Below are 19103 nucleotides of genomic sequence, written 5' to 3'. Positions count from 1 at the left end.
TTTAGAGAGTACACCAAATAAAAGAAATTAGACGTTAGTGGTACCCAGTAAAAATATTCAACATAATTTTATTGCTGACATTGTTATTCTTGGTATCTGTTTTGACTGAAGAGGGAACCACCTTGAAATTGCCGTTGATTTGTCCATTACTTTAATACATTCTGGCGCGCTCGTACTTGCTCCTGTAGTGGGCTTATCATACATTAAAAGCGCGCTAACTCAAGTTGTTAAAACACCTTTACTCACCTGCCTTTCCTTAAGTTGCGATAGGTGGTTTTTGTTAGTTTTGTAGCAAGTACCACCTGTGTTGTGATCTTTTCATTCGCGCTACCTCACTATGGCAGCGTGGGGCGATGGTAAGTGCCTGCGGCTCCTGCAGTAAGCCGGATTGAATCTGCTAACGATGCAACTAATGCAAAATATGTTACATTCGTGTATATCGCAGGTGGAGGCTTCATGCCACCGGACTCCCAGGACACACCACAGCGCAAGGCTGTAAGTGTCGATGCTGAATATGCGTCGATTTCGCGCCTGAAAATACGTCACTTCGCACTTGGATCCAGCGCGAGCAGGTGTTGAGACAGCTATTACTTGACCCCAACAGAGCCCATGTTAAGACCAGCAGACAAAGAAAAAAAAAACGAGTATAAACCAACACCAAGCATTTTTTATAGCCAACGTGGCTGCTCCTTGTTTTATATGATGACGGAAACTAATGAAGAAAAACTCGGGCTTTAGCGCGTAAAGGGGCTCTAGAACTTGTATCCGTTGCCCATTTGGGACAACAGTTTGTGAAGATACCTTTATTCGCTAGTATGCTTGCTAATCTTCGTCGCTGTTATCTACACTGGCATGACTTATACAGAATGCTAACATAGCAGATATGTACTTGCTTGGAGAGCAACGCAGTTGGAAATATGTTGTGACGCTCAGGTCAGCATGGTAGGGCTCTCTGTTGCATGATTCTTCTCATAAAAGAGAGAGAGAGAGGCATACGTGCATGAATATTTCGTCGCAGCCGACACAAGCAGAGATGCTTATTATGGTCCGTTATTGAAATGAAAATCTACATGCTATAATAGTCCGACACATAGGCGCCGGCTACGGGGCCCCAGCAGCCCCCCCCCCCCCTCCCCCCCCCCCCACTTCTTAAAGTGTCATTACCCATGTCATGTGAGGTTTCTTTTGAGTTGCCTCTACCTTTTCACTTAAAATTTTATTGTGGCTAAATACTTACTGCATCATTGTTGGTGCGGGTGTGCACGGCCTTTAACTCGTACTTTCGCCTTATTTCCGCAAATCCTCACAATAGGAGAAGTGCATTAGAAGCACCAGTGGCTGCTACCTCATCCATATTTCTCACTTCAACATCTTTTTCAAAACTTCCACTGGGAACACCATGCATAGACACAATATATTTAAATATATACACAGCACAAAGTTTATTATATTTTTAAAGAAACGGTGGTAGCTAACTAAAAATTATTTATAATGATATGGATAGCCTATGCCTATAGGATGAATATGTTGCTGCGTGTTACCTCGCTTCAAATTGCTCGGCATGCTTTTTTGACCCTGGAAAAAACCTGCAGACTTCAGTGACCTCTTCAGCAGAGACTTTTGTCAATGGCGCATAAAATGCACATGAATGATATGTGTCTCAGTACTGTTTTTGTTTCCTGTAGGCAATGCTAATGACTGATGAAAAAAATAAAAGCTCTTTTAATGATTTACAAGATTTAGGAATGTAAACATCGCCACTTGGCATGCAGAGGTCATAAATATAGTTCACTCAGTAATGGAAATGAGGCCAAGTCGGATTCATTCTAAATTGGAATCAATAGCTGTCATGTGCAGCAGCGCTTATATTCAAACTGAGAGAGAAAAAAAGTAAGGAGAGAGCGAGGGGGGGTGCAGTTTCGCCGCAAAGGCAATGCTTTTTTAGTGATAGCAAAGCATAAGACAGTTACACAAAGGAGGATTCACTGTATACGTCCTTGTAAGGGTCGCACCTGTGTAAACCTCCAACTTGACAGCCAATATTAAAGAAAAAAAATCCAACCGAGAAGCAACTGCGTTTGGTGCAAGGAAAATATTTCTTGATGGTATATTTGTGTATTAAAATTTTGGCAAGGCGTTACATGGCTTTTTTCATTGATGTGTATCTGTGTGACTTAACATGCACAAAACATGTATGTTAACATGTTTAACTGAATCCACTTGTTTCATGGCTCATCTGAGAGATGCCAGTCTCTTGATGGGGCAAAGGGCCTCGGGCTGTGAAAGTGAACTGTCTCCTACTATAAGGTCTAGTAAATACTCATATGAGGCCGTCACTTCAGTGAACAATTCAGGTCTCACGAAGTTTCTTCATGTGCAAGTGTTATTAAAGTGTGTGTGTGTGTGGGGGGGGGGAATTCGGGAAGCTAGTTGGGCCCCAGCACCCCCCCCCCCCCCCCCCCTTCGGAAAAATAAAAACTTTCCGTCTATGTTCTGACATACAGCCCTCTTGGTATGCCTCCGCTTCACTAGAAAAGGGCCACAGTGCAGTGCATTGCCTGCTTGACTCAAAGACCAAATGTTGATCAGGACATGACATGGACACTAGGCTCTAGTTCCTAGGATAAACTAGTGTCCTTCTTTTCCCTTGTTTATATTTTCAGCAAAGTCGCCATGACAATGTGGTTCCATGCACCATAGCTCAGATCCATATGATGGGCCAGGACTCGCTGACCATAGGATCACTTGAGGTGCAATATGTAAGTACATTCCAAACAGAATTTACTTGTATTGTTGCCATGTGTTGCAAATTCTGTAGCTCTGTTTAATCAAGAGCAAGATATCTATGTGTGTGAGCATGGCAGTGCGGACAAGTCTGATCACTCTAGGCACCATGCCATTTTTTATGACAACCTACTGAACTCCAGACCTGCTCAGATGTCCCTTCTCCATCATGCCTGGTCAAGTTCATCCCTTTTGTTGCTGTGGGCAGAACATCTGGGCGCAGTGGTGCTAGTTACAACCTGTTTGCTGTCGTCTGCGTCTGTAGTCTGTTCCATGGCTTATGCTGCTATTTCGGCTGGTGAAAATTGCTTTCATTGTGTGTGTGATGGCCACTCTGTGGTAATAGCACAGTTCCCGAAAATAAGAAGTAAAGGAAATTTGCAAATATATTGCATTCAAATAGCTAAATTAGAGTAGGAGGAGTGGCACAAAAAAGAAAAAACAATGCGTACAGGTGGCAGAAAGTATAACTTTTTTTTCTTTGCATCATATAGGAGAAGGAAAAAGATTGACTTAAAAGATTCATAGGATAAATTGCACTGCGATGGTATAATAATGAGATATAATAATAAACTTCATTTTTACTCTGAAAGAGGAAAAAGAATCATGCTGACGACATACATACTTACACTGCAGAAATCTGCAGATGGCAGGTGTCTTCATTCTCGTCCACTAGCAGCTTTTTCGAGCTGATTACAGATAGTCTAATGTCATAGATCACATTATGCTTTACTTGTGTTCCATATTGCAAGCCTGAGCAAGGTAGACGATCTGGCATAACTTTTCACAAGTAATTCCTGCATCCACTCTGAAATTGATCAAGGCTGTTTCAAGGAAAGGTGAGCATTTTGCTGTATTATTTCACGTTTAGTGGAGTTGAAAGCTTTGAACTGGTATCCCAGTGCTCTAAAACTCTCTGCATTGTCTTAATTATGTCATGTAAATGCTAGGTGATGGAACTCTTTCCAAACTGCCAACTTACAGTAGTAGCTTTTCTGCATGGCACATTGACAGCATAACAGGGGTGCAAAGCTTATGTACGCAGTGAAGATTTATGCATAATTCTCTTTATGAACTCATAAGCATGCTTTAAGAGTTGAAATAAGTGGTCATCATTCCGTCCTAGAATGTTACGGTGGTTCCAGTTACAAAACGCAGTGAAGCAAGCTTTACAAGTTCAACAAAGAAACTATTGTGAAATTAGAACTCATAAACGCTGCGATGTAATGAAGAAGAACTGTGCGAGTTGTTGGTCTGTGCAAAAAGGCAACACAAGCAGTTATTCAACACTATTTTAGAGAGCAGCACCCTACATTCGCTGACACTTTTTTAGGTTCGGGCAATCAACTTTGGAAGCCATGTGACTGATCACAGCCCAGTGACATTACAGCAATTTCGTTCGTGAAAATAATCGAAATACAAGCAGCTCATCACAGCAGAGCAGCTGGCATTCTCAATATAATGCTGCTCCAGCCACCCGTAGAGTGGCAGATGAACAGATCAAAGTGACACCACAGCCAACGGTTGAATAAGAGTTGGCGCAGGCAGCTCCCATAAAAGTTGGTTATCTGTGCAGTCTGGAGTCAGCTAACCCAGCCAGTTGTATATTCATGTAAATCTGCTAGAAAAAGCATCTGATAGTGTATGGTGCCGCGTTCAGCCTAGAAGTAGTGGAGTACGCCGTGCAGCTTGGCAAATATACATGCAGCTGGCCACAACTTCGGCATCGACCAGAAAGGCATACGTCACTGTTCCATACAGAAAGAGGAGCTCATAGGAACAAATAAATTCATTAAGAGAACAATAGTGATCATTCTTTGGTGCAGAGAGATCACTGGGATCAAGTACAGCTGGAAAACTTGGACCGAAATAGCTTACCATCAGTAAGGGCTGCACCTTGCTAAAAAAAAAATGAGTGCGGCTTTCACACGAGTATATACAGTAGTCTAAAACAGCACTAACGATATCTCTTTTGAGCTGGCACTCTAAACTGAGTGTTCTAAGGAACAAAATGCATTGCAAAAGAAAAGCAAAAAAAAAAAGGCCAGTGCCAGAATTGCACGTGCAAGTGGGTGGAGGGCAACGGAAAGAAGATTGCATAGCTCTTGACAATGATAAGTTTTCAGACAAGGCAGCATTTTGGTAGAATCATTTCTTGAACTCCTTTTTGTTTATTTGGCCTCTATGTGTGCGTCTTGGTGGAGAACTCTATATAAACAAATTTTCAGGTTTGTATTGGATGATTTGTGATTCGGGCATACGTTATCAGTGAAGTTTACTTAAAGGGCCCCTCACCAGGCCCCATAGCAAATTATGGTTATATGCTGGAAGTTGTTACGTGTCCTCTAGGGAGCGTTCTGCCATGCTATTGAATGCGAGAGCATCTGGATTACATGGGGCAGAAAAGGCAAGAATGGCGCAGAGAATCAAACGGCTCAAGAAAGCAACCCAGCCAAGCAGCAAATGAATAGAAAGCCACCACCACTGCAACAGCGAAAGCCCCGAATGCAGCCTCTACCAGTCGACGACTACAAGGTCGTATTCTGCCCACAAGCAGGCCTCGAGCTTGCAAAGTGGAACAGTGCCACCATCATGCACACCTTCGGAAGAGCCAGCAGTTTCTCGCAGCAAGACTTCGGCGAAAAAGTGTGTGTTCAAGTGCAGAGAAGCGAGAACCTGATTATTGCAAGCACGGCCGACTGCGAAGACGCGAAGCAACTCGAAAATGTCAGCACAATACAATTTGCCGGCACTTTCTTCGCTGTAAAAGACAACACGAGAACCCCAGACGATGTATCCAGAGGCGTAATAAGGGGACTCTTGCCCAGCACGAGTGAAGAACTCAAGGAAAGTATTCGCGCACCAGCAAGGTACACGGTCCTCCATGCTCATATCCTCAGACAATCGTCCGCGGCCGTGATCTTTTTCCGGGGATCACACGTTCCGTATTACGTGCACTTCCAGAGTCTCGACTTTCGATGCTTACCCTACTGCAAGTCGGTGCAATACTGCAGGACCTGTGGCAACACGAAACACCGCCAGGATGTCTGTCCAAAACCACTGCCAGCTTTTTGCTCTAAATGTGGCAAAACCGATCAACTACCTGACCACGAGTGCAAACCCGCATGCAAATTATGTGGAGAAGGGCATGAAACCGCTAGCAAAGATTGCAAGAAGAGACTGAAACACAACCCGCCGCCATTCAACAAACGACAGCAACGCATGGACAGGCTCAAAGTGAGAGACAGTCACTGGAGCTCAGGCGGCGAAGAATTCCCACAATTAGGAAGCTCAACCACCAGCTTGAGGAGCAGTGATGGCTGCACTCCCAAACGAAGTAGATCTAGATCTATACTCCGATTGCCCTCCCGATCATGCTTGCACTCGCCCAAACGCATGAGCTACTCGGATGTGGTAAGCGGATCAAGTGGATCGAGAACCACGAGCAGCTCCAAATTCTTGTTGGTCGAAACTGCGGCCCTTCAGGCTCTCAAAAACAAGGTGCAAATTCAACAAAACGCATTGCATAATCAAAACAGTCAACTACAAAGCCAACAGGCCCACATCGACAAGCTGATCCAATGTCAACAGAAACAGCAAGACAACATAAGCAGGCTTCTACAGAAGTGCGAGGAGCAAAGGGATCTCATTGATAAACTGCAACAGAGATGTATGAAAGTCCAAGAGAACATTGCACAGCCACGACCTTCACTTCCCGATGCAGATGTTGAATTCATAGTTGAAGCAAAATTCCAAATCCTCCAAGAGACTCTCATGAAAAGTACCCACGCCACAATTGAGAAAATCGTCCAGACAGCAATAACAAATTTTGCCACAAGTATAGCCAATAAGATTACCACGCTAGATGCCAAAATCGATGGACTTGCAGCGCAAACAAAACAATTTCATAGCCCACGTCAAGAAGACCTACGTAACAAAACAGCACATCAACACGTCGCTAAATGACATTCAGCTCGACAGAAAGCGGCCGAAGTGCCTCTCGTTCAGTTTCTCCTACCCGCGAGCACCAGCAGCGAACAGAATCAGCTGAAGATGGCGGTCCCTAATCACAGGACTACAAATGCGCTCTTGACCCTCTGCATATGGCAGTGGAACTGTCGTTCCTATCGACCACGGCATGCTACCATACAAGAATTTGTCAAACAAGGCCCACCCGACCTCATAGCGCTGCAAGAAACAAATACACAAAACGTCCGGCTACAAGGGTACAACGCCCACATACGAACAGAACACATGGCAATTCTGACTAAGAAGAATCTCACTGTACAGGAATTGGAACCCGTCAATACACCAATACACTGTTCGAACACACCTTAATAGAAATCATACCGGAGAGGAAATCACTCAAGAGCGTATTCGTAGTATGTGTATACAGCCCTCCCAGAGACCACCTTTCAGGCTTCGACCACCTTGTCCGAGAAATTGAACGCACCGGTGGTCATCAAGTCATTATAGAGGGGACTTCAAGGTCCCACACATGGCCTGGGGATACCAGAGCACCATGAAGAAAGGAGCCCGAGTACACGATACTGCACAACAGCACAGACTCACCATGTGGAATGACCCACTCCAAACAACGAGGATAGGCAATAGTGTCTCCAGAGACACCAACTCTGATCTCACCTTCACGCTAAATCGGCCCTCGGCAGAATGAAGCCGACTCCCAGAAACCTTGGGCAGCGATCACCACATCCTCCAACTAACCGTGGCTCACACTCGCAAGCCCACTAGGGTTGGAACGGCCCAGGTGACGGAGTGGAAGTCATTCAGAGACGTGCTAAATGTCGACACCACCATCGAGAACATAGATGACTGGCTGAAGAAAGTACACAACACGGCAGAACGCCACACCAAAACAATACAGCTGAATGAAGTAGTGCCAGCTGTCGACACGCACCTCCTCCTCCTCTGGGAAGCCAGAAGAGGTCTCCTCAAGAGATGGAAGAGACAGAAGCTAAACAAGAAATTAAAGAAGCGAATTGCCCTCCTCACCGAGCAAGTACAAGCATACGCAGAGATTAGGAAGACAGAACTGGCACGCATTTTTCGACTAACTCCAGGGAACCCTGAGCACAAAGACGACGTGGCATCTCCTGCGTGCCCTTCTTGACAATGGCCTTATGAAGACACAGCAGCGACAGCACCTGTGTAGGCTCGTGCACAACCACGCCGGATCGGAAGAGAACCTCCTCTGAGAAATTTAGATGAAGCTGTGCGGCGACCCACCCGTTCATACGACGGCACATGACAGTCTACTGTGGGAAACCAAACCCTGAACTTGACCAACCCTTTACGCATGCTGAACCCTCTGCAGCACAATCGACGCTCACCAGAAACACCAGCGTAGGCAAAGATCAGATCATAACAAGCATCTCCAGAGCCTTCCACAGCAGGCTACCGCAGCCCTGCTCCAGTACTTCAATGCATGCTGGGAGAAAGCAGTGCCATCGGCTGCCTGGAAGCGCTCGGAGATCACAGTGATTAAACAGCTCAGCATCGAGAACTTGCACCCAATTTCCCTTACCTCGTGCGTAGGGAAGCTTTTCGAGCATATGATGCACAACCGGCTAACCTCATACCTCGAAAACAACGGATGTTTTACAAATACTATGTTCGGTTTCAGGCAGAACCTGTTAACACAAGATGTCTTCCTTCTACTCAAGGAAGACCTCATCGACCACCTGGGCACCATAAACAAATCATTGATTTTAGCCATCGACGTAATGGGAGCTTTTGACAATGTCAGTCAGGAAGCTATCCTCTCCAACCTCGAAGACCTGGGCTGCGGTTCTCGGACATACGACTATGTCAGGAATTTCCTCACAGGCCGCACGGCCACAGTTCGAATACACAACCTGCGCAGCGACATCTTCGGACTACCGAGCAAAGGCACCCCGCAGGGTTCGGTCGTATCGCCGTTGCTCTTCAACGTCGCAATGATCAAACTACCCAGCCTCCTCGATGTGATACCAGACCTAAGACACACTTTTTATGCAGATGATATCACGTTATGGACAAGGGCCTCAAACATTGGAACACAAAAAACACGCCTACAGGATGCACTAGACACCATAAACCCTATGAGTTATAGGGCTACACATACACAAAGACGGGTCTGGGGCGGTCACCCTCCCTCAACTACAGCGAAGGCTATCACAGCTCACGCATCTCGTCAGGAGAGTTGCAAAAACGAGACACTCTGCATGTGATGCAAGCACTCCTCACCAGTCAAATAACATACGGCACACCCTACCTCGCGCTGAAAAATGCAGAGGCAGAAAAAATTAAAAATCGCCCTGGGCCTACCATCTACAGCTTCAACTACAAGACTTCTCAAGGTGGTCGTACACAACACCTGGCAAGAATTAGCTGAAGCCCATAAAGCCAGTCAATTAGAATGACTGAAGCTCACGCCCACGGGAAGATCAGTGCTGCGACGGCTGCACTACGGTGAAACCTTTATAGCCACCACGCACCGAACAGAAATGATTCCTCCTAACATCCGTGAATCCCTGTGCGTAGCACCAATTCCACACAGCATGCACCCCACGTACCAGAAGGAAAGAAGACAAGCCCGAGTGGATGCCCTACGGCGAAGACACAGGCAAGATCCGGATGCCAGATACACCGACGCAACCAAATATTCGCAAAGAAACACTTACGCCCTGAGCGTCGTAGATTCTCAGGAAAGAGAGCTAGCGTCTGCCACAGTCCGTGCACAAAACCCTGAGACTGCAGAAGAGGTGGCGATCTCCCTAGCAACTACCACATGCACGGATGTAGCTTTCGTCTTTTCCGATTCTGAAGCAGCTGTCAGGAACTATGCTAAGGGTCGCGTGTCGACAAAAGCACTGAAGATATTGAAGCACCGCAGCACTCCGATCCCCTACACCTGCGTGAAGTGGGTACCTGGGCACGAGAGGCTGGAGGGGAACAAAGCAGCACACACCGCGGCCCAAGGCCACACCTGTCGGGCTAACCCTTCCTACTCTCGAGACGCCCGGTCTACGTCAGCGGGGGCAGAAAAAAGAAAGTACCACACTCGGAAGACTACAGAGTAATACTTACACCCACGGAATCCTCATGCACAGATTATACCCAACGCTACAAGGATACCAATGCCCAGTGTACAGCGTACCGGACACCTTGGCGCACCTTATCCTCAAATGTCCATGGCATCTAGATGCTGACGCATTGCTTTCACCGAAAGACTGTTGTAACACCAGACAAGAAAGTGAAGACCTCATAGAAACGTGGGCGGCCAAGCTCGTCTTCGAGGGCCTGGAACAACGATGCCTCTTCGCCAGGGCCACGGAGGCAGCGAAGGCCAGAGGGTTCCTGGAATGACGAGACCTCCCACCTAGAGTAGAGCGGGGGCTTACCCCGGGATACTGTTTCAAAAATAAACGTTTATGCTTCCTCCTCGGCTCATTAATGTCCAAGGTAGAAATATTTCAGGGCCGCGAATCAGTGATTTCAGGATGCGAGCTCCACTGCCAAGCAACACACTCTCTCCACTCGCCCCGTCTATCCTCCACAAGGGAAATTCCTTCCCTGCATTCTCTCATACCGGACCTCGAGGATTGCGTGCCGCATAATCATGGTGCCCGCCTTCTTCTTTTTTTTTTTTTTTTCTCGCTTTCTTGCGGCGGGGCGCACTTCCACTGACGGCGTCGTGCGCGAGCTGTTGCGATTATCTCGTTTTGTGCAGCACACAATTTTGCGCACTGTGCATGAGGACACCTGACTAGCAGTATAAGTCAGTGCCACACAAATACTGAGGCAGACACAAGCGGATCACAGGGCATGATTCCGTGCTGGAACACTGTAGAAAATGACATTAGTCTTGGCATCTGCACACGTGACTGCATGACTTGGGAACAAGCAGACGAAACAAAAGTATGTGTACATCTCTCTTGCCCTGGTGCAAAGTAAAACAAAAGGTAGTGACTACGGTGATGGGGCCCGGTACTTTAACATCAGCACTACAGTGACAGGGCCCGTCACTTTAACAACACTGTAGCGACAGGGCCGTCACTATAACGATGTCGGTATTGGGGGCGAGGACTTACGGAGTCACCATCTGTCGGAAGCGCCTCACTTGCGTAGTCTGAGGGATAACGCTGCGCGCTCCACATAGGTTTGGCTATCGGCGCTAAATAAACATACTACGTGGGAGCTCTCATGGATATTTTTGCAAGTACTCTCGAAATGACAGAAGCACCTTTCCTTTAAAATAATAATCTTGGACAAACAGAAGGCACAGAATGGTTTACAGACGCAATCTCTTTACCTACTACGTACGGTAAGCTGGGACACTGCGCGCGACCGCTGCGATCGATTCTCCCGAACTGGTTTCTTGCGTTAAAGGTAGCAATCGCTGAGAGAAAACTATGTGAAATATGTTCTTATAGTGGGCCGTCTGTGTAACCAAATGGAGCATCGCAGAATGAAGCTTCAATGCAGCGATCGCACGGGTTCGCGGTGACCGACTGCGCGTCTACATGCATGTCCGCGCACAATGTTTCGCTTTCGCTGCGAAAGCGTTTTCGCACCATGCCGTGAGCTTTATGCTTCAGTATATGTGCATTTGGCCGTACGCAAGCAACCATTGTTGCATGTGCACTGTCAGAGCTGTTCAAAAATAATTTCGTTATAGCTAAGGACTTCGACGTCTATACGGCGACTTGTGCTGTGCCGTCGCGATGATTCAGTGTTTTCTTTTCTTCTAAAGTCTTTGAAGCTTCAATATCATTATTTCTCAAGTAACATCACACTGGATGCTTATCGGTCTTCTAAGCGAGCAATTACTTGCTGCTTCTTTTTCTTAATCCAGTACACTATTCATTGTCTGGTGCTACACAAGCATCAACATGTGCCATGCCTTTTTTTTAATGCGCTTTGTACCGTTCCCTTTCCATTCCAGTAAACTTTGTTTCTTCCTTTATTATCATCAGGATAAGTGGTACAGTGCATACGCAAAAGACTGTTGGACCCAATAGCCGCAGGCTAGTGGATGGCTCCGGATGCGAAATATAATACACGTTCGGTACAAGCATAGGGGGATCAATGCAAAGGATGAATGCAACACATTAGCACATTAAAAACAGGAAAAAAAAAGAATTTTTTTACAGCATGCATAAAAATTATCACCAGTTACATAAATTATCAAACCGCAAGGAAGAGAACGCCAAGCAAGAATACAGGCACCGAATCAGTGGTTTATAGCTAATAAATATGATTGTAGTGCTTTACCGAAATTTTGTGCTTTTTTTTTTTTTGAGGGTATGTTGTTCCATGTCTCCAAAGGCTATCAGGGGACACAAGATGGGTGAAAAAGAAATTCAGTCGCCCCTGAGAAAGTTCCTTCAGCAGTTCTGGGCGACAGAGTTGAGATGGGTGAAATCCGGAACTATTTCACCGATGATGGGTGGGCTGCGCTCACTGCAATAATTATTCAGAAGCGTAATCATAGTTTGTGGACATGTAGTGCATGTCGGCAAAGGGTTCATGATAACGCCATTAGGTGTGACGCGTGCCTGAAGTGGCTGCACTTTAAATGTGTGTCTGTCACATCTACGCCAATAAGTAAGGTGTGGTTTTGTCGGAATAGTGTAAAATTTTCGAAATTATACAAAGTTTTCTCAATATGGGCGTGTTCAGATTACGCTAATCAAAGTCCCATGACCATTTCTTTTTGTTTTCTATAGAATTTTATATGTGATGGGCGAATATGTTGACACAATGGAATAACCCTTAGCTCTGCATGAAATGCTCTAGTTTTCTTGGGAAAACGTCTTATATGACAAGAAATGGAGCATGCTATTTTTGCGATTTCGCAAGGTTCCAAGTCTGGGGCCCTCCTGCATGCACAATTTTTTTGTCATGCTTGTGTATTTTCTCATGTAAGCTTAACAACTTGTATTGTTTCAAACACTAAGTAATATTTCTTTTGTTGTCTTCTTATTCTGGGAAAAATTCGTAAACATTTCTCCACTAGCTACGCGCTATGAAGAAGCCACTTTTCAGCCTAGCCTTCACGCAAGATGTATCGAGATTTGATCACTGATCGCTGAGAAGATATTCATGCGCAACAAAAATGTATCCTGTATGCAGGAGGGCCCCAAGCATGGAACTTGGCGAAATCGCAAAAACGCTATTCTCCACCTTTTGTCATATATGATCATAGTCATGGGACCTTGATTACCGTTCTTATATCAACATGTCCATATATATGTTCGTATTTTTGTCATATGTCAATGTGGTTAAGGAGCCGGACCCCGTCTCTGTAGTGCAGATGTTAAAGTGCCGGGCCCCGTCACTGTAGTGCAGATGTTAACGTGCCGGGCCCCGTCACTGTAGTGTAGACATTAAAGTACCGGGCCCCATCACTGTAGTCACTACCAAAACAAAAACATGCAGACGCTCAGTTTGTGTGTTTTATTATTTCTCTAAGCTTTAATTTGTTTATTCAAGCAGCATATTGCACAAATAACAGATGTTGCCTTAAATAATTATCGAAGTCATATGTGACCGCAAGCAATGTCACAGTGCAAACACGTGTACATAGGCACACTAGCGCGCAAACGTCAGCCTCCAGCTTGGAGCGCGGCGGCCCCAGGAAGATGGGAAGACTGCGTTCGATTTGAAATTTCAGATCTTTCTACTGCGCATAGCGATGTAATACTTTGCAGACACGATCGTTATCATGCAATGTATGCTCTGCACTTGTCAGTTCAAAATGGCCAGACCCGGTAAGGGGCCCTTTAAAGTATGTTGAAATGCAACAAGAGTGTCATCTTGCTTTTAATATCTTGCTTTTTCCGATGAGTAGATGGCTTCTTAGTTACACCTACGGCGATGTTTGTCCTACAGTAAGCACGAATGTTCTGGGTAGCTTTAAAGATTATTGTTTCGGCTTAATCTTTCGAAATAGGAACTAAGGAACTGCAGTGCCTGACATAATTTTCAGCAAGCTTATTTTTTTGCTGGTAATATTGGCTTACATCTGTGAATCCACTTCTGACCTGTTCTTGACATTAATAAATTGTAAAGAGGGGGTTGCCACCTTTACCAAGCACTGCAGCAAATAATGTCTTGCTCGCAACAGTCAAAACAGCTGTTTGCCACACAGGTTACTTATTTGGAAGACACTGATTTGCCAAACCCAGTAATTTCTGCTGTTTGTAGTCGTACATATAGTGTTTTCAGTCAAAACTAACTGTGGAAGTATAACTGTGTATCCTGGTGTGTGGGTTGCCGGCAGCAAGCATGCAAAAAGTGAAGGCAAGTGTTATATCACGTGCATCGCATGCCGAACTGGTGTTGTACATGTCATCCCTCTATCGTGAGTAAATGCATATGTTGTGTAAACGGGCCACTGTTCAATATGTCTTGGGGAAACAACTTTGCTCCCTAAATGAAACTGTCTCATCACATTAACAGATACATTGCGTGTTATGTTATTGTGCCCTTCTTTTCAAAGGTACCGTTGCCGATGTTTAACATACAAAGTAGTTCTAAGAAATAGTTGAGGGACACAACATTAAAATTTGGAATAGCAAATATGTCAGTGTACTGCCGGTTTAGAATACGATAATTTGGATCAGTCATGACAATCATTTCTTGGAAACATTGAGCACCAGTTGAACGAATGAGCTATATATAAATCAGCAATTGTTTATGACATTACCAAGCTAATGGAAGATATCCTTTTTCCTTTCCATGTACAACATTGTCCACTCTTAGAAGACACGCCCGTTAATCTTCAATGCTTTAAGTTCAAAATTTTCTTCTCGTACGTGGGAAGAAATTAGTCAACACTTATGTGTAATGCAGGCATCTTATAAAAGATAGTCCTTAGAGCCTTTATTTTAAACTTAACCTGCTATAGGTACTTTCATAGTAATGTACCACCCTATACATATACCTCACTTGAACAAAGCGCCGCTTGAGCAAAGACTTTTTTGAGGTTTCCTAAAATTCATTCAGGTGAAAGCTTTCTCTATTATTGTTTATCTTCTGTAGGGCTGGATTCTGCACTGTATGCCAAGCTTGCGGCCATTTTGGCACAAGGTGGGTGCACATCATGTAGCCGACTGTTTTTGCTCTTTCTCTGTGGCAGGTGTCATTGGTGGGACTAGTGACAGGTGTCGACCAGCAGAGCACTCGTGTCAACTTCACCCTGGATGACCGGACAGGGCCACCGATCGAAGGACTGATTTTCGCCCAAGAAGAGGCAAGTCACTATCACACATTCATACCTGTCTACATAGGCAGGAGTTAAAGACCACTTGTTGAGTCAGCATAATGTAATGTACAATTACACTCTGTTTCATACTTAGCAGGCAGTGCTAAACAGATAAGTACTTATGCAAAAAAGAACATGACACTGGTTCTTCCTTACCTAAGCCCTTGACTGCTTAGCACTGTTACTCTTCAAAACATTAATTACCACCAACTTGCCCAAGTTTCCCTTCCTGTTGTGGGGAGCACACGCGCCCATCTTCCCCCGCGCCGTCGCGTCGAGAGCCGGCATAGATGGGGGAGAGGCGCACTATGCCCTCTCCCGATTCTCCCTCGCGACGCGCACGCGCCCTTCCTCCGCGACTCGCGGGCAGGCAGCTGACGGGCGAGGAGGACATTCCCCTCGCCCAGCTAAAAAGGTACAAAACAGCGCGACCGGGAGAGACCCGCCCTCTCTGAAGCCGGACCCATAACCTGCCGGACTGGAGTACCTGCTGCTACCCGTGAGTGACCACGTTGCCTGACTATCCCGGGCAACGAGGCCAGACTATTTATTACTATTACGGAGAGGACGTCCCTCTGCGAGTGTTCGCTATTGCTAATAGCAATAAACGTTACCGTTGACACCGCTGGTTGCCTTATTCGTCCGAACCCGGCGTAGCCGCGATTCCCGCGCTACGGGTTGGGAGTACCACGAAGCGACTGCGTGGGGCTAGATCCGGAGCTCGCCTTCAGCCCTAGCCGCACGCAGAGCGGAACCCCCACACTGTTTAGCAGGCAGTGATGCAGAAGCTAGCCAAGTGCCTGGCACTATCCATCAATGCAACGTAAGGCACTAAATTTCTTGTTTGATTACCTTGAGACGCTTGGCTGCCTTGCAAAACCCGAACTTTCATTTAGACTCAAACGTACGCCATGTAGGAAAAATAGCAGTGAACTCAAGATGACAAGTCTGATTGAAGTGTTCAGCACTAAAAGTATCAAGTTTTGTTGTTGGCTTTTTTAACTTACAAACCTCTCTGCTCTCTCTCTCTCTATCTTGATATAAGTCCCAATCCATGTGCTTCACAGTGCAGTTGTTTTTTATCTGTAACACTTTGTAAGAAATAACTACTACTTATAGTATTAAAACTACACCTTGCGGAAGTAAGGCTATGTCAAATGGCATAGTATTTGTGCACCTTCATGCTTCCAGTATGCAGGGTGCGTACACCTCCTTGAATATAAATGTGCTCCTTGAAAAGTGGGGTTGGGGCAACTTTTGATCGGCCAAAGTAACAATCTCCGCATAGGGGGCTTTCTTTTTTTTTAAGTGTTGCTTAACGATTGCAATGTGGTGTGTCCATAGCCATCAACGACAGGCTTGTTTGAATCACCTTTGCCATCGTGAAGCAGGACAAAGCCAGATCAAGGGACGAAGTTGTGCCACCAATTTGTTGTTTTGCTAGTTGGTTCACACTGCAGCGATCATGGCTCCATTTACAAGTCCTATGCTTTAGTAATGCCTGGCGGAAAAGTTACATATTGTACAGTTAAACCTCAATATAACGAACTTCAATATAGCGAAATTCTTGATATAACGGAGTATTTAACTTTTCATAACCTCTTATCCATAAAGCACCATATATTTAGAACCTCAATATAACAAAGTGTTTGTATGCGATTTCAGATTAATGAGATTTCACTGCCGACACAAAGGAATGCCAGAGGGAAACTTCTGTGGTCGCAGATGGTGAAATTATTTAATTACAAGTGGTTGCTTGCAAATGCAGCTCTCAAATTGCACGCCGCGCGACGAGAGCGACCGCCGAAGTGGAGCTGCATCATGTTCCGTATAAAGTCCAAGTGCAGTAAGATCCTACCGCGCCCCGTGCACTGTGTGCTTTCGAGGCAAGTGAAAGTGTGCGAGGCAGAGACAAGAAAGATGGTGGCTTCATGAGTGCCGTCTTGCCACGTGAGCAAAGGGAAAGAAAGGGAGGGGAACAAGCTGGCAGTAATGTGATCAAGTGCGCGAGGGAGCGGGAGGGTAAGTTGGTGGCGTCTCAGTATCTGGCACGCATCTCTGCCTTGGCTGCATGCGCATGACTGTAAGCGCGACTGAGCACATACACAGCCACGCACCCTGCTTTAGAGGTAATCTGCCGCGTGTGCGAAAAGTGGGTGTTGTAGGAGTTGAGGAGGACGTCGGGATGAAGAACTTAGGAGGTTTATTTTACATTATGTACAATGAGAGTCAATTAACAGTCGTACAGTCATTACGGGCCGGCAGCAACTCGGACGCTGCGGCCCGCGGCAAGAAGTTCGAGAGAGATGAGTCAGGGAATGCTCAGGAATCTCTGGGATGCTCTGGAATCCTCTCGGTCTGCGTCTTTTAAGCCCTTCGATCTCTGGAAGGCGCGTCATGTTCGGCCAATGGGAGAGCCCGCTCAGATGACGCCACCTTCGGCCAATGGTAGGCACCCGTGCGGTGGTGTCACACCCGGCGGCTCCCCGCGGTCTTGCCTTGCTGTGGTGCAATGCTCTCTTCAAAGGCGGCCGGTGAGACGCTGCCAGGCCTTCCCGGTACATCACAGCCGTCTTGTTGTCACGGTGCATTACAGCCGTCTTGCTTCAGGACCCAATTTACTTGCAACAATGCCGGGCTATCCCTTCGCTTTTTAGCAGAGTCAAGCATTGAATAGCCCAACCGGCGGCGTACGAAGTGGGGGCCCTCAACTTGTTTGCCCGTGCGCGCCTCTGCGCTTCTCAATTAGCTTTTGTGCAATTCGATGTGGTCTGGGGAACTCGAAGGGGGCTCAGGAAACAGCCCCATATCTAACAGTGTGCCAAGATGGCATGGCACCATGTAAGCTGTCTTCCCGTGTGTTTAGTGTTGGAGGTTGCGTAATCTCGAGTTTCAGTGACCTGTTAAAGCAAGAGGCAGACAAAGCATTCGCTCCCCGCTGCGGGCACTTTTCCTGATAGCGTCGTCCCAGTGCAGGCGATGCTATCAGCCGCAGGGGCAGAGTGCACGCGAAAACGTGGCTGGCTTCGCTTAATTTGTACTGCCAAGACGATATAGTTGATGTAGTGGCATGAAACCGTACCATTCGTCGCAGATTCCCAAATTTATCAATATGAACTGATTTCTCATTTAAATTTGCTTTTTTCCATTGCCCGATAATTCGAAAAATTTTGCGGCTCCTTTTCATGTAAGAAAAATCGATTGGCGGCTGTACTTATTTGTATAAAAGGTTGAATTTCAATAGAATTAAATTTCAATATATATAGTTCTGTTGCGAAGAGAGCATACTGCGGGCTGCTTCTTTCTTTCCGTGACTTGTATGTTTATCAATGCAGGGGAACCTTCGTGCAGGAATTCCTGCGACAGTGCCTCAGGCATGTGCTCCCGCCCCGCCAATGCCACCATACCTGACAGTCACTTAATGCACATGTCGTGTGGTTGTCTCACACTCAGCTGTATCAGGGGGCAAAGATTCATTAGTCATGGTCAATTTTATTGAGTGTACGGGGTGTTTTCGTGACCATTACTAGTCGCTTAAACTATGGCCCCTATTGGATCATGTCGGCTTGCCTGATTCATCTGAGTAGGCGATTGGTGGAGAAGCTTGCACCTCCCGCTGGTCCGCAGGTCCCTTGGATGGTGTGAAAACTAATTTAGGGAAGGGGTCTGAGTAGTTTCGGTGGGAGCAAGACGACGGCAGCAAATAGCGCCATTTCACCACGGGAGACCACCGCCGGTCAGGAGGTTGTCGATGACGGATATGACATCGTTTTGCTCGTAAATATGTGCACAGTGTAAATCCAAAGTAAAGCCAAGATAATAAACCTAGCGTTTCAAATGATACCTCTCGTCGTCGTACCTGCTGATCTGCACTTGCCCCTGCCGAAGCTCATCCCCCTTCGTCGTCTCCCTGGTGAGCTGACACATAAGTACGCCAACAGCTGCATCACTTCGCTACAGTTATATTGAGGTTTAACTGTATTTGACATTAAGATTACGTGTATCTTTGGCTCACGCCTAACACTACTAACCGTCATACCAGAAAATG

The 19103-nt window shown here is 46.1% G+C and overlaps 1 protein-coding gene across 2 annotated transcripts in view; it reads left to right on the top strand.

Moving 5' to 3' along the window:
* Positions 1-183: 183 nt before the first annotated feature.
* Positions 184-19103, top strand: part of RPA2 (Replication protein A2) — a 30374-nt gene continuing 11454 nt past the window's right edge. For both annotated transcript variants that reach the window (XM_055076688.2, XM_050188256.3), the window contains exons 1-4: positions 184-356; positions 446-495; positions 2664-2759; positions 14930-15043. In XM_055076688.2, the coding sequence (XP_054932663.1) occupies positions 338-356; positions 446-495; positions 2664-2759; positions 14930-15043 (279 nt within the window). In that variant the 5' untranslated portion in view covers positions 184-337. The remainder of the gene's footprint in view (positions 357-445; positions 496-2663; positions 2760-14929; positions 15044-19103) is intronic.

The sequence above is a fragment of the Dermacentor andersoni genome, chromosome 2, assembly GCF_023375885.2.
Source record: "Dermacentor andersoni chromosome 2, qqDerAnde1_hic_scaffold, whole genome shotgun sequence".
Classification (NCBI taxonomy): Eukaryota; Metazoa; Arthropoda; class Arachnida; order Ixodida; family Ixodidae; genus Dermacentor; species Dermacentor andersoni.
This window is presented reverse-complemented; position numbering and strand designations above follow the sequence as displayed.